Raw genomic sequence first — 14,667 nt, 5'->3', positions numbered from 1 at the left:
CTTTGAAAGCTAGTTTATAAAAGAATAGTATGTCAGTTAGTCAATTAAAGAAAATTGCTATTTATTGAAAAGAGGTTTAATTAATTATGACATATATTTGTATGTAAGTGAAAACATAGGCTCAAAATATTTACAGCAAAAATTCCTATAATTGAAGGATAAAATGAAGAAATACTTCATCATGTAGGAGATGTTGAAGCACATAATGGAGGAGATGCATGTTAATTGTTATTTCATCCTTTTTGGGATTCATCAGTACAGCGTAGCTGATCCTATAAAATTTTTAAACATTTTCTTTTTAAAACTTAACCATAAATAAACAGTGGTGCAATTAGGTACTGGATGCTTAAATAATTCAAATAGTTAATTGTCTTTACTTTATTCTGGAATAAAACCAAAGATTTTAAATCCTACAAAGGGTAAAAGAGAGAATAGTAATTTGTCAGGAGGTAAGAGAACTCGATGTTTTAAAAATAGACAGTCCTCACTTTGCACAGTTCTAATATGCATGTATTCCAATTGCCACCTGATAACATGGTTCAAATTTCAGTTACCAGAGTAACTGTACAATTAACTGAATAATTGTATGAATACACTCTTCCCTACTAGTCCTTCAGTCCACATATCACTATGTAAACAACAGATGCTCAACACAATAAGTGACCAATATGTCACTTTTTTAAAAATCTGTCAGTGATTGGTCATTGAACATCTGTTTTACAGTCCACTGCACACACAACAAAGCAAATAGTTGTGTTGCCATTTGATCTCCTAATTATTAATGCACGTGGTATTTTCCAAAAATGGGTACTCAAAAGAGGAAATAGGATATAAATAAAAAAATAGAAAAATGAAAAGTGATAATGCTGCAAGTGAAACCTGAATCAAATGTAAATGGAATTATAGAAGAAATAGCTGGCTGTCAGGACATTGGCATTGATACCATTGGGAGATTCTAGACATGCAGTGATAGGAACTTTGTGAAGGCAAATTATTGACATAAATAAGTAAAGTGGTTGTGATGAAAAGGACAAAGCTGTCTCAGAAGAAGAGATGTTGGCAAGTATTTCACATGAATTCTTGAAGCTATTTTACAACATGAAAGCACAAAGATAAAATGCTGGCAGCTCATTGAAGCATAGAAAGGAGTATGACAATTCACCAGAGATGTTCAATCTGTATAGTAAGGTATACCACGAACAGAAGGCTAGCAATGTTCAAACAACTCTCAATAAGATCTTTTGGCAAAGAAAGAAAAAAATACATTAATTCTCAGTGTTTCTAATGTTTTAAATTACAAGGTACTAATTAAATACCAGTTTTTAATATTTTAAAAAATTTCCCTCTATATTTCTAACTGGCAGTAAAAAAGTTCTGCATGTTCACAAAAATTTTCAAAGGTCACAGAACAATCATAACTGTTCTCATTGTTTACTAAGATCTTTGTGCATGGCTTCAGCTACCATGGTCCTTTTTATGCCTCCATGAGTACAAAGTAAGGACTGTCTGTATAGGAAAAGATATTTTCCTAAATTTTAGATTTAGTAAATTTTAGATTGGTGATAAAGGTGGAGTTTACTGCTATTTATTATACTCTGGGATCAAAATATAAGTATCAATTTATCAGAACAATTAATTTAGCATCATACTATTCCAAATCCCAGTATTATACTACCCCAGGAAAAGTTTGTATTCTTCCTGTCAATAGATTTTAGAATAAATATTGGTAATATTTTTGGTGGACCACAAAATTGGATCAGCAACTGCATACAGCAACCTACAATGCATCTATTTCTCTCCTGTGCTTTGAAAATTTTACTATTTATATCTTGAAGTCATTTGGCACCTCTGGGGAAAAATATTCTGTTTGCTACAAATCCATTTCCTATCTGTGTACATCCTGGCACTACTGACACCAATGTCATTCAGGTATGCACATTCTCCAACTCCTCTGATGATTAACCTAAAATCAAATTCAAAAATATTAATTATTCACAGGTTGGACATATATTCACTTCTTCACTGTAATCTTCAGAAACCCCTCTCTAGATTTTTTCATGCAAATAATGGAAGAACAAAAATCTGTCATTAATATGGCTTCTTAATATCTCATACCATTTCCCTATTTAGTTCCTTTTACATTCTCAAAGTCACTGCTTGAGTATCCCAGGTTTATCATTCACCCACAGCAAAACCCACTGATGCTATTGATTAGATATTCAGTTACTGTTGTGCTTAAATGGACATCTACCATGTAAGGTCATCACTGGAGACTATTTTCAGTCTACCCCTGAATTGCTTCATACACGTGTGAAAATAAAATTTAAAAAAAAATGTATTTGCTGGTAAATTTCTATAAGGTTTTAACTTTGATTGATGGAAATGCTTGGATCGCCACAATGTATCATCTCCAATGAAATGATTATATTCAAAACATCCCATTGAAATATTCACAATATAAGAAGCTGTCACTAGGTTTCTTCTGGCAATAAAACTTTAGAAAAATCTCTACAGGTTCCTTAGTAAACTTCCTTTTGTGAATGGATAAGGCAGCTGGAAGAGTGGACTTAATAGTCTTAATATCAGTTCTTCAATAGCTTCCTAGGATTTTTAAACTGATGTGCAATGGTAGTTGTCTCTACATTCTAAATAGGGATTTAGACAAAGAAAAGTTTTCAATGAGTGGATGAGTGCTTGAACTTTACCAAATGCCATCATCCCATTAAAGATTTCAACTATGACACAATAAGTAACGTTTTCCCAAAGCCAGAGCCAATAAATGGAAGAGCAAGAAAAGGTTCTGTAATTCTCACTTCATATTGCAGTGAGTGAGCTTCACATGACATTAAATTTCTTGTTTCCTAAACACAATTCACATACACAATACACAACCACACATTAACATAGTAGAAGGAAGAGATGTCTCAAAACCTACGAGCTATTATGTTCAGTCCCATCTGTCCATTTCCAGACTCCATGTGATGATTCTCTGCTGAGGCCAACCCAATGGTCAGAAGGTCCTTTGTATCTTTTCAGGAAATTCTATCACAAAACACAAAGTGAAAACATTTGTCTCTTTTTCTCATACTACTCTTGAGTCTCTCTTCCCTGAATCCTTCTCTTTTTGGATGATAGCATGGTGTAACTGAGAAGGATAGACACTGGAGTCAGACTAGTGTCCAATTCTCAGCTTATATCATTTAATACCTGATCTTTAATAGTTACTTTATTTAAAGTGACCACACACCCCAATTTGCCTGGGAATGTCCCAGTTTATGACTGTTGTTCCAGAATAATATTTCATAGTGCCCACTTTCACTCCCCAAAATGTCCCAATTTGGATGATAAATTACATGATTTACTATATTGAATTATATTGCTTAGCGTATTGTGAAAAACACAATAAATACATGTAATCTACATATTAGCTATGAGGATTAAATGAATGTATCCAAAATGTCTCACAGAATTCTAAGCATGACTATATTCTCAAAAATGTCAGATCCAAAGGTGCATCCTTTGCCCTAAAGTCTGCCTGGACTGGACTCCTCACATCATCATTCAGTTTTAACCCTCTTAGTCCAGCTCCTCAAAGAACTAAGTATTCAACAGAGAACATGATCCCAAAACAATTCTTACCAGTTCCTCCAGGGTTTCAAACTGAACAAGAGTAGATTCCATTGAGACACAGAAGGTCTGACTGAATGTCCAATTCCTTGTTTCCTCAGAAAAATAATAACACTTCCCTCTAAATCCAATCCAATATTCTGGGCAGGTAGCAAACATACTGTACTCTAAGATACACTCTTCTTTTTTCACTAAGAGATAGATAATCACAATGGATTATAATCAATAAATCATATCATCTCTTTTATCTATTTATTCACCTCCCATGCTAAGTTTATTTTGAAATATGCACAAGTGATTGTTGCTCTCCTAACTCGCCACTAAGTCTCATCTTAAAATAATAGTCTTCAGTGCAGTGATCTTCAGGTTGGAAACCTGTTCACCTGACATTCTGAGCAGTCTATGGGCATAAATGGTTTTCAGGAAATCAATTTCCATAGTGTTAGCTTCCTTAATACTCTTTCATAAATTGCCCTACTTCCGTAGTGATACTGCCTCGGAAACCCAAGGAGGGGTCGCTATGAGTCGGGGCCGACTCGACGGCACGTAACAAAAACAACAACAACAACAATGTCATATAGATTCTCTTTTCCCACATTCACCTTTATATTAGCCCTCTTCTGCTTAACAACAATAACCAAAAAAAAAAAAAAGCAAACGTTTTACCTCACCTGAATTTTACTATGGGAGCTCCAGAAATCCCCACTGGACAAAATATAACATAGTTAAAACAGTGTTTTAGGTACTAAAAATAAAATCTAGGGCTTTCTGCATTTTTTCTGTTTTATATGTATTTTTTAAAACATGGAGTCTTTGAGTAGTAAAAACAGTTAATGCACTCAGCTGCCAACTAAAAGGTTGAAGGTTCAAGTCCACCTGGAGGTACCTTGGAAGAACGACCTGTCAATCTGGATCTGAAAAATCAGACACTGAAAACTCCATGGAGCATAGTTCTACGGGGTTGTCATGAGTCAGAATCGACAGCAACTGGTACTGATGTATGAAAAATATGTAAGAAATAGTTGGCCTTTGTCATATGTTCTGAAACAAGTCATATTTCAGAGTGTAGGCCATGGGAAGTATAGATAATTTTGTTTCATAATCTCACCTTTTCCTCCCTTCGCATCTTTCCCTGTGCAGTCTTTATGCGTGTCAAGCAATGCAGAGGACCTATTGCCTCTATATACAAAGGATCAGTAATTTTAAAAAGGCATGTAGTTCTCTTTACTTTTGTGCGTTCTCAATCAGCTTAAGTAGAAGATAAAGAGGATAGGCCCAAAACATTTCAAGTGGACATCTCACCTGCCTATTTCTTTAATCAAATGGTAATTCAGATTAAACCATGTCAGGGAATAGGTCAAGAGATGGAACCCATGATCTTCCCACAAACCTACTCCATCCACAGCATTTCCTTTAAAAAAAAAAAAAAAAAAAAATTCTCCTGTGTGTCCTGCATTTCCTCTGTGTTAATGTTGCCCCTCTGGTGCCCCATGGTCAATTGCTCCAAGGGATGTATCTCCATAGAGTATGTGGGTTGCATCACCCTGGGTTGAGTGGTCTGCATGTATATCTTATCTACTATTGGGCTGAGAGCCAGCCCCTGGGAGTGAATTTTATTGCAGGCCTGAAGTGTATCCCAGGGCCTTAGTATCGGGGGTCTCACCAGACTCCATCTGACCAGTAATCCTGTATTGTGTTTTTGGATTTTGTTCTATGTTTTTCCTCCCATTACATCCAGGATCTCCAGTTTTGATACCTTCCTGAGTGATTGGCATTGGTAGCCAGGCACCATCTAGTTCTTCCAGTCTCAAAGTCCATCATACCCACCTACAGCATTTCAGTAGATGTCAACTATACTCTTGACATTGTTCAGGAGAAAAACTTTAAAGTCATCTTTCACTCTTCTCTTTCTCAAATTTCATATCCCATATGTTATGAAATGTTATTGGTTTACCTTCAAATTATCCAGAATCTGACCACCCAGCCCAGCCTCGACTGTTGTGAATAACATCTCTCACTTGGATTACTACAATATTGCCCAACAGATCTCCCTGCTTCTGACTTTGTCTCCTAATGGTCTACTCTCACTATAGCAGTCAAAAGGATTCTCCAAAATGATAGTCAAGTCATACCACTCCTTTCCTACATCTCTCTAAACTTCTCCACTGTACCCAGAGAGTGGTCAAAACAAAACAAAAAACGGCAATCTATAAATGACCAATAAATATGTACTGATAGTATAAATGTGTAGAGAATATTGTAAAAGGTGGAGAACAAGTAACTTACCTGCTAACAAAACAGAAAGCACAATCACAATAGAAATCAAGAATATAATGAGCAAGCAACAAATTTGGACATGGATTACAGGGCATGTAGCTGTCAGACATTTTCTTTTACCTGTAAAACACAAACGTCATCATGAAGGTTTTAGGGAGAAAAAAGTCTAGGCTTACCACAAAATCAACTGCTAAACTGAGCTTGGACCTGAACTCTCCTACTGACAATCTCCTTCACATAAGGAAGGTTCCATAAAGAATGGCCATGGCCCAAAGAAGGCCAGAGATAAGGGCCCTCTTTTCCAATTATTGGCATAAGAGTTAATGAGAGAGCAAAAAACAAAAAGGTAAGAGCAAAATATTAAGATGAAAAGGAAACATAAACAATCCAAATCTACCTCCATAATTATGATACCTGGTTAGATATACTGATGACATCATTAGAAATCAATGAAATGTAATTCACTATACTAAAAGATAGGAGCTCTGGTAGCATAGTGCCTAAGGCACTTGACTGCTAACCAGAAGGCTGGCGGTTCAAACCCACCAGCCACTCCTCGGAAGGAAGGTTGGTCAACCTACTTCCGTAGTGACACTACCTCAGAAACCCAAGGAGGGGTTGCTATGAGTTGGGTCCAACTTGACAGCACATAACAACAACAACAACAACCCTTCCCTGGACAAAGAAAAGCAGAAAAACTATAGCTAGCATCATATTTAATGGTGAAGATTTCATTATTTCAAAAAAACTCAAGAGAAAGGCAAGAATGTCTGCTCTTACCAAATCAGTTAAACATTGTACTGGAAGTCCTATCAAATACAATAAGACAAGATATAGAAATAAAAGGCAAACAGATTGAAAAGAAAGAAAATCGTTTCTATTCACAGATAACATATTTGCAGAACATGTATCTAATAAAGGACGTGTATGCAGAACATATTACAAACTCTCTCAAAACTCAAAGAATAAGAAAACAACCCAATTTAAAAATGGACAAAAGATAGCTGTTGTCCTACCAGGGATCTGTATATCTCTATTAGAGTGGCAAACAAAACAAAGCAACAAAACCAATTGCTGGTGAGGAAGCAATGTAACCAGAACTGTGCTACATTTCCTGTTGGAAATTCAAAACAGTATAGCCACTTTGGAAAACAGTTTGGTAGTTTGGTATGGTAAATATAAACTTACTTTACACCCTAATTATTCCTAGGTATTTATTCAAGAAAAATCAAAACATACATTTACACAGAAACTTCTGCACAAATATTTATAGCAGCTTTATTTATTATCACCAAAAACTGGAAAAAAATGTAAATGTCCTTCAAATGGTGAACAGGTAAACAGTTATGCAATGATCTATAGTTACTGTTGTAGAGTCAGCCCTAAATCATGGGAACCATGAACACAATGGAACTGCCTGGACCTGGGTCATCCCCCTGATTGGTTGCAGACTAGACCACTGTGATCCACAGGGTTTTCATTACTGCTTTTTCAGAAGTAGATCACCAGGTCTTTATTCCCAGTCTGTCTTAGTTAAGAAGCTTCACTGAAACCTGTTCTACATCATAGCAACACATATGGCCCTTTGACAGACACGTGGTGGCTGTGCTTAGGTACACTGGCTGGAAATTGAACCTGGGTCTCTTGCATGGAAGGCAAGAACTCTACCATTGAACCACAAGTGCCTTTGCTAAATGGTCTGCTACTTAGCAAAAATAAAAGGAATAATTTGACCAAGTGTTCAAAATGCCCATTTCTTACGCTCAACCCTTGGCTGGACCAGACTTTAGTCATATACAGGCCCCTCAACTTTGGCTTCCCTCAAGTTTAAACAAACACTGAAATGCAGAACATGCATCCCTAATCCCTCCTTGATAGAGCATTCTGGGATTCAGCCAACTGCAAGAGAAAAACCATTCATTTGTGTTGCTCTTATCTGACAAACTTAATACACATGACAATGTCAATGACTCTCAAATGCATTAGGCTAAAAGAAAGAAGTCAGACTCAAAAGTTATCCTCTAGGATTGTATTTATATGACTTATAAGGAAAACAAAATATAAGAGCAGGATTGCCAAGGGTTGGGAGGCAGGACAGAGAAAGGAAATGAAGGGACATGAGGAAACTATGGGGGTTCTGGAACGTTCCCTGTCTTAACTGCATGACTATATATGTTTGTCATCACTCATAGAAATGTGCACCTAAGGGGTGAATTTTATGTCTTGAAATTGTACTTTACAGGAAAAAAAAAAAAATTCATGCTGACTCACTTCCCTTATTTCACATATATCTCCCAGGGTAACAGAGAACCACGGTTAACCTCCAAAACCTCCAAACAGGGAGGAATAAATGAAAAATAGGATAGGATGGTCTTAGATGATAAACAATATCATTTGGATTTTGTTTCCATATAAAAATCTTAATTTCCATTCTTTCTGGTTCTACATTAAAACAAAGCTGTCTATGTTTCATAATATGACTCAATATGACTTTCATAAATTTTCCCCAATATTGGATGGGTAAGATGTAAATCTCTCCTTAAATATATCCAATAAATCTCCCACTTGCCCCTATTGTTAATCTACAATTCCTCACTTTCTCTTCTCCTTTATTTCCCTACCTCTAGCTCCTGCTGCCAACACTCTGCCTAGTATCACGCACCATCTCTTTCTGACATACTTATTTATTTATTTTGCACAGTTCTTGTGATGTGTCCTCTTCCTCTATGCTTCCAAATTCATATGATGCTCTTCATATGCTGCTTATATCACACTCTCAGCACAATAACCTTCCAATTTTTAGCAGGAAAAATAGTATTAGGAAATATCTTTTAGAAGAACAAAGTAATGAATAATATTATTTGTCTAATTTTAACATAGTTTTATGAACTACAAAACAACTTACAAAAGACGATTTCTTCACAGTTTCCTACTTCTCACATGAACATTCTGATTGGTCAGTGTTCACATGTGTAATACTGATTGGCCAGTTTGTTTTTAAAATTATGTAAGCACTTGGCTAACTGATAAGCAGAAGTCTTTATGACTTTCTTATTCTTTTAAGTATAAAACTTATTTGTCTATATCCTTGGCTACCAAATAAAAAATAAAACTGAGGGAGGTGGAGAGAAGGAAAGAAAAGAAATACATACACACACACACATTATCAAGATAGAAGTTTAATAAAAGATGACTTTCCTTCTGGGCTGAAGTAAAAAACACACACCCATTACGTTGTTCTCTTTCTCATCAAATTTGCCACAAACTAAAAATGCTAAAGGATTTCAGTCCCCAACCTCCAATTCTGAATCCCTACCTATCATTTTAAGCTACAAAGAATTTACAAAGCAAAAGTCCCAGTTTTTGAGGTGGCACCTTTTGCTAGTATATAAATAACAATATTGTTGGTTTCTCGGAGTTTGCCATCACTCTGAGATTTTAAAAAAATCACCCAAACCCATTGCTATCTAATTTCTAGTTCATTTTAACTCATGGCAGATCTTACAAACAGAGTAGAAGTGACCCTTAGGGTTTCAAAGGTTGGAAATCTTTACAGAAGCAGACTACCATATCTTTCTCTGCTGGAGCAGCTGGTGGGTGCTAACTGCCAACCTTCTGCTTCGCAGCCCAGTGCTTTACTACTGCCACCAGGGCTCCTAAGGATATAAAATACCTTTCTTTTTAACACCATGATATGACTTGCTGGGGTGTAGGTTGCCAGGAACCTGGGTAAAAAGGAGGCCTAACAATATAAAAACAAAAAGCATTTTTCCTCGTCCTTTTGTAATCTAATTGTTTATTTTTCCTGTCTCAGAAATAATTCACACAACAACGAAGTAACTGACATAACAATTATACATCTATCCTCCCACCCACCCTAATCATCCAAAACACATCCCCTTCTATAGAGATGGGCTGTGGAGTCACCTAAAATCCAGTTGTTACCATATTTCTGTGGAAGAAAGCTCCCTCCACCCTGCCCTTTTATCTTTTCAAATTTCATCTGTTACTTTACCAGATCTTTTCTCCAGGATGGTATTTATGAATGTGAGGTCCCCTTGAGGTACTAATGAAGCCTCCACAGACAGCATCGTTCCATGAGAACACTCTGTAAGGCAACGTAGAAATAAGAAGGAACTAGTAACTGAAAGTAACCGTATATAGGGGAAAAGTCACAGTTTCACTTCTTACAGGATAGAACCTTGTGAGCCCCGAGTGGGCTCTTGTCTTCTGGGGAGAAAGAATCGCTCACAGAGACAGAAGTAATTTCAGAGAGCAAGGCTTTAATGAAACACTAATAAGAGAAAGAGGGGGCTCTGGTAGCATAGGGCCTAAGGCATTTGACTGCTAACCAGAAGGCTGGCGGCTCAAACCCAGCAGTCACTCCTCGGAAGGCAGATGGGGCAATCTACTTGCGTAATGATACTGCCTCGGAAACCCAAGGAGGGGTTGCTGTGAGTCAGGTCTGACTTGACAGCACATAACAACAACAACAATAAGAGAAAGAGAGAAAAAGGAACTCATGAGTCTTCCCGAGACACGGAGATGTGTATAAAGATGTTTGATAAATGTTTTAATTGTTAAGTTTCTGGGAAAAGGGGGTATTTCTGGAAATGGGAGGTTCTGAGTTGGGTATAGTAATCAGATGTGACACGACTCCTTATGGGATATCGCACATGTGCTGTCCCTCAGCGTGTTGGTTTGATTTCTGGTCAGAGTCTGTTTCTCTTAAGGCTTTGCACAGTCGGTGTCATGCTGCACATGCCGGAGGAGCTGGAAGCTAAGTTACCACAAACACCTCTAGAAAAAAAAAACTTGCAAGAGCCTGCAGCACAGAGCTGGAGAGCTGCTAGCTGTAGGCAGGTCTTAACACAGGGGCAGTTTAAGCAGTCTTGACAAAAGAAAAAAAAAAAAAAGTTACAACCTTCCAGTTACTGTCAGCAGAGGCAATTTAATCACAAAAATGTAGCAAGGACAGCTTCCATTCTTTATATGTGCCCATGTCTCAGTATGGAGGCAGTAGGGAATTAGGCTGGCTAAATTAAACAGCCTCTGGCTCAGTATTCTTGGAATAGTTATGTGGCAAACCACCACACACACACCCTTTATAAACCTTAAGAATGTCCTTGTTCCGAGAGAGATTGGGGGCGAGTGGTGGTCAAAGTTCCTCTTCAACTTGCCCTCATGAGCCCCCTTCTTTCTCTTTAATAAGCTTTGGTTGCTGTATATATTCTGCCTTTTCTGTTCAATTCTTTGTCTGTAGATGGCAAGGACCTTTTGCTCAGAGTCTCGGGACTCCTGGTAACATTCTACTCTGTCCTGTATATAGTGTTGCACATATTGGGTGTGAGAGAGTTGTAAAAACATGTTAACTATTTCCTAAGCCTCAAACATGTAAGGGACAAAGTATCTGGCCCTGGGAGAAAGAGCACTCCAGAATAAGAGAGCTACTACAATACAAAGTTAAGTGCATTGTAAACAAAATAATTACCAGTGAAGCTGATAAAGGCTTTATAATTATAAAAGGTAAAGTTAGGGAGCTCTGGTAGCATAGTGGCTAAGACACTTGCCTGCTAACCAGACAGCTGGTGGTTCAAATCCACCAGCCACTCCTCGGAAGGAAGGTTGGGCAATCCTACTTCTGTAGTGATACTGCCTCGGAAACCCAAGGAGGGGTTGCTATGAGTTGGGGCCGACTCGAGGGCACATAACAACAACAACAAAGTTTCCTCCAGAAGTTCCACAGACTCCTGGCACTCTTGCAAAGATAGAACAACAGGAACCAAATTTACTATCTTGCCTAAATCAACTACACAGACAAAAAAAGCAAATGATAAAATATGTGATTCATTCTCAAAATACTGGGCAAGCAGCAGTGATCCTCTGGAAACAAAGTAGGTGAAAACCCACCACCACTGGCCCAGTTCGTTGCCCTGAGAGAACTTAGAGGATGTGGCTGTCACATTGCCACAAAACGCACTGCTGTCAAGTCAGATCTGACTCATAGTGACACCTCCTTGGGTTTCCAAGGCAGTGTCCTAGGGAAGTAGATTCCCCAGCCTTCCTTCCAAGGAGTGGCAGGTGGGTTTGAACCACCAGCCTTCTGGTTAGCAGTCAAATGCCTTAGGCACTATGCCACCAGAGCTCCCACCCATCATACTACTTAATAAAAATTAAAAAGACAGCATTGGGCCAACTAGCCTCCAAGATCTGACTGTTCAGTTAAGCAAAGGGTTGCTAACTCAATTAACCTTACTAGCTCAGCAAAGAAGGTTGATGGTTAGGCTCCAAGCAATCAAGTATTGGTTAACTTGTCTTACTTGATAAAACCACTCCACTCAGGTTCCTGGTCACTTGGGTCTGGATTGCTAATGATACATGAATCTTGGTGTGCACAAATAAAATCCCCCAAAATTTTATTAAAGACTGAATTTTTCTTTTCCAAAATTTATCCAGTTAGAGTCGCAATTACATGTACATTGTTTGAGATTTGTACAATTGGAGCAGCAACTGGAGCAACACATTTTTTAAACAAAATGTTTATTATTTTACATATTATTGAAATAAAACGGTAGCTACAGAAATCAGTGACGATCAACAAGACCCCTTCTCCCAGACTATTTCAACTTTTGACATTATATGTAACTTCCTTCACATAGTGATAATAAAAAGCAGACGACTTTTTTGTCACTAACTGCTTTAACCCTAGAAATGGTTTACTTCACCTACAATCCAGATTTCTGGTTTTCATGGACACTGGGGTAACCCACACAGGTCTATTGCTCTTACATGTCCTTTTGAGCCTTGAGCCTTGAAAAAACTGGTTCCTAAAAGCCACTTTTGAGTCAAACAATGGTCCAGATAAACTAGTGAGACCCTTTGCCTGAAGCATTGTGTTCTTTTGAAGAATGCAGTCAGTTTCAGGAAAAAGATTCCAAAGGTCAGGCTGGGAACTTTGTTTAGGGTAAATCAGTACTTATTTTAATTGTTTTTCAAGACAGTGGTGTATGAAAATCATTCCTGCCCATAAATTTGTTAATAAATTCTATTTGAATCTTGTTTTCCATGGCAATGCTGATAATATTTGGAATACAAATTTTGGAAGTTCTTCCCACTTTTGGTACATTTTTTTACATTCTAGGTGACAGGTTAGGAGCTCGGGCTCTGGTAGCATAGTGCCTAAGGCACTTGATTGTTAACCAGAAGGCTGGCAGTTCAAACCCACCAGTCACTCCTCAGAAGGAAGGTTGGGCAATCTATTTCTGTACTGATACTGCCTCCAAAACCCAAGGAGGGGTTGCTATGAGTCCAGTCTGACTTGAAGACACATAACAACAACAACAGGTGACAGGTTACCCTAATTTGCAAATAGTATATTCAATAAACTTCAATCAATTTCTATTATTGGCTGAATATGATTTTTGTTTTAACACTCTTAAAGCCCAGTGACGATCTATTCCAAGATGGTGGACTAGGCAGAAAGACTGCACAGACCCTCTTCAACAAAGAAAAGGAAGCCAATTAACACAGACACAGAAGACAATCCTGGACCCTGAGCCTTGAAGGGAAGGATACAGAAGTGGACTAAACACCAGCTAGCAGAATTTGCATAGAAATACCAAAAAAGGAGACATAGGGAGCTGCGGTCTGGCAGCGATCCTGAGCGATCTTGACAGCACAGACAGCTTGGAGACATTCGAGTGGAGGTAGGACCTAAGAATTAACCTAAAAATCAGCCATGCTAGCCAGGGACTGCACTGAAGACTGCTGTGGTGGCTGTGGAGTAAAAGGGGAAGCAGTGGTGAAGAGGAAGATGGGCTGGGCTGTGAACTTCTGCCAGTCTGGAGGATGCGGCCATTTTGAATGTTTACAAGGCTTGAACATTTTGGATATTTAAAGAGACAGCCCTCTCTGAGATTCCAGGGGCTTAAGAAGAGGTTCTGCTTTCCAGTAGCCCCGAGGACACTCCGGACCTGCATGACTGAAAAGGTGAGACATTCCTCTTGTTACTCTTATACCCTACACCCGCTTGGTGAATGGAGTTGCAGCCACCCCCCATTACCAACCACCCTCTGGGGTCGCAGGAACTCCATCCCAATCTGTGTGCTTGGAAGGAGCCTGGGTGTCCTACCTTGTGCTCCACTGATTTTTTTCTTTTTATTTATTTTTCTTTTTCTCTTTCTTTTTCCTCATGTTTAGTTTCCTTGTATTTGTCTGTTTTAAAATTATTATTATTAATAATAATTTTCTCCTTTTTACTATTCTTCCCCTCCCAGGTCCTAGATTATACCTTTTTTTTTCCTTTTCCCTGTTCTTAGTTAATTTTTTTTTTTAATTTAAATTATTTTTTTTCTTTCCCCCCTTTTTTCTTATGGTTAACCCTGTTCTTTGTCCCCTCCCTTTTTTTCTTCATTATTCTCCATCCCTAACTTTTTTCTCTTAGTGCTCTACCCACAGTTTTTGCAGGTTTCTTGTTTTTGGTCTTCTCTTCTCCCTTTCTTCTTTTTTTTGGTTACTGTTACTGTAAGATTATTTGGTGTATTTTTTGTCCATGTGCTTTTAGTTTTTTTATCATTATTCAATTGTAATTTTTGTCTAACTGAGTGAGAGACAGCAACAGTCCCCATAAGACACAACTACACGCACATCTCCTGCAACTTCACTTACAGAGCAAGAGCCATTACCTCCTTCTCCACCAATGGGCTAATGATAAAAAACCACCAAGAAGAGCCTGAATCACCCTTGGCTGCTCTTCACAAACAG

At 38.0% G+C, this 14,667-nt stretch overlaps 1 protein-coding gene across 1 annotated transcript in view; it reads right to left on the bottom strand.

Annotated features, from left to right (window-relative positions):
- Nucleotides 1-1,818: 1,818 nt before the first annotated feature.
- Nucleotides 1,819-14,667, bottom strand: part of LOC103193919 (C-type lectin domain family 2 member D-like) — a 58,238-nt gene continuing 45,389 nt past the window's right edge. Inside the window, exons 2-4 of the mRNA XM_007937222.1 lie at nucleotides 3,640-3,818; nucleotides 2,936-3,042; nucleotides 1,819-1,963 (exon numbers count right to left, since the gene is read on the bottom strand). Coding sequence (XP_007935413.1) covers nucleotides 1,819-1,963; nucleotides 2,936-3,042; nucleotides 3,640-3,818 — 431 coding nt within the window. The remainder of the gene's footprint in view (nucleotides 1,964-2,935; nucleotides 3,043-3,639; nucleotides 3,819-14,667) is intronic.

The sequence above is a fragment of the Orycteropus afer genome, unplaced genomic scaffold, assembly GCF_000298275.1.
Source record: "Orycteropus afer afer isolate SDZICR_OR568_19922 unplaced genomic scaffold, OryAfe1.0 scaffold00040, whole genome shotgun sequence".
Classification (NCBI taxonomy): Eukaryota; Metazoa; Chordata; class Mammalia; order Tubulidentata; family Orycteropodidae; genus Orycteropus; species Orycteropus afer.
This window is presented reverse-complemented; position numbering and strand designations above follow the sequence as displayed.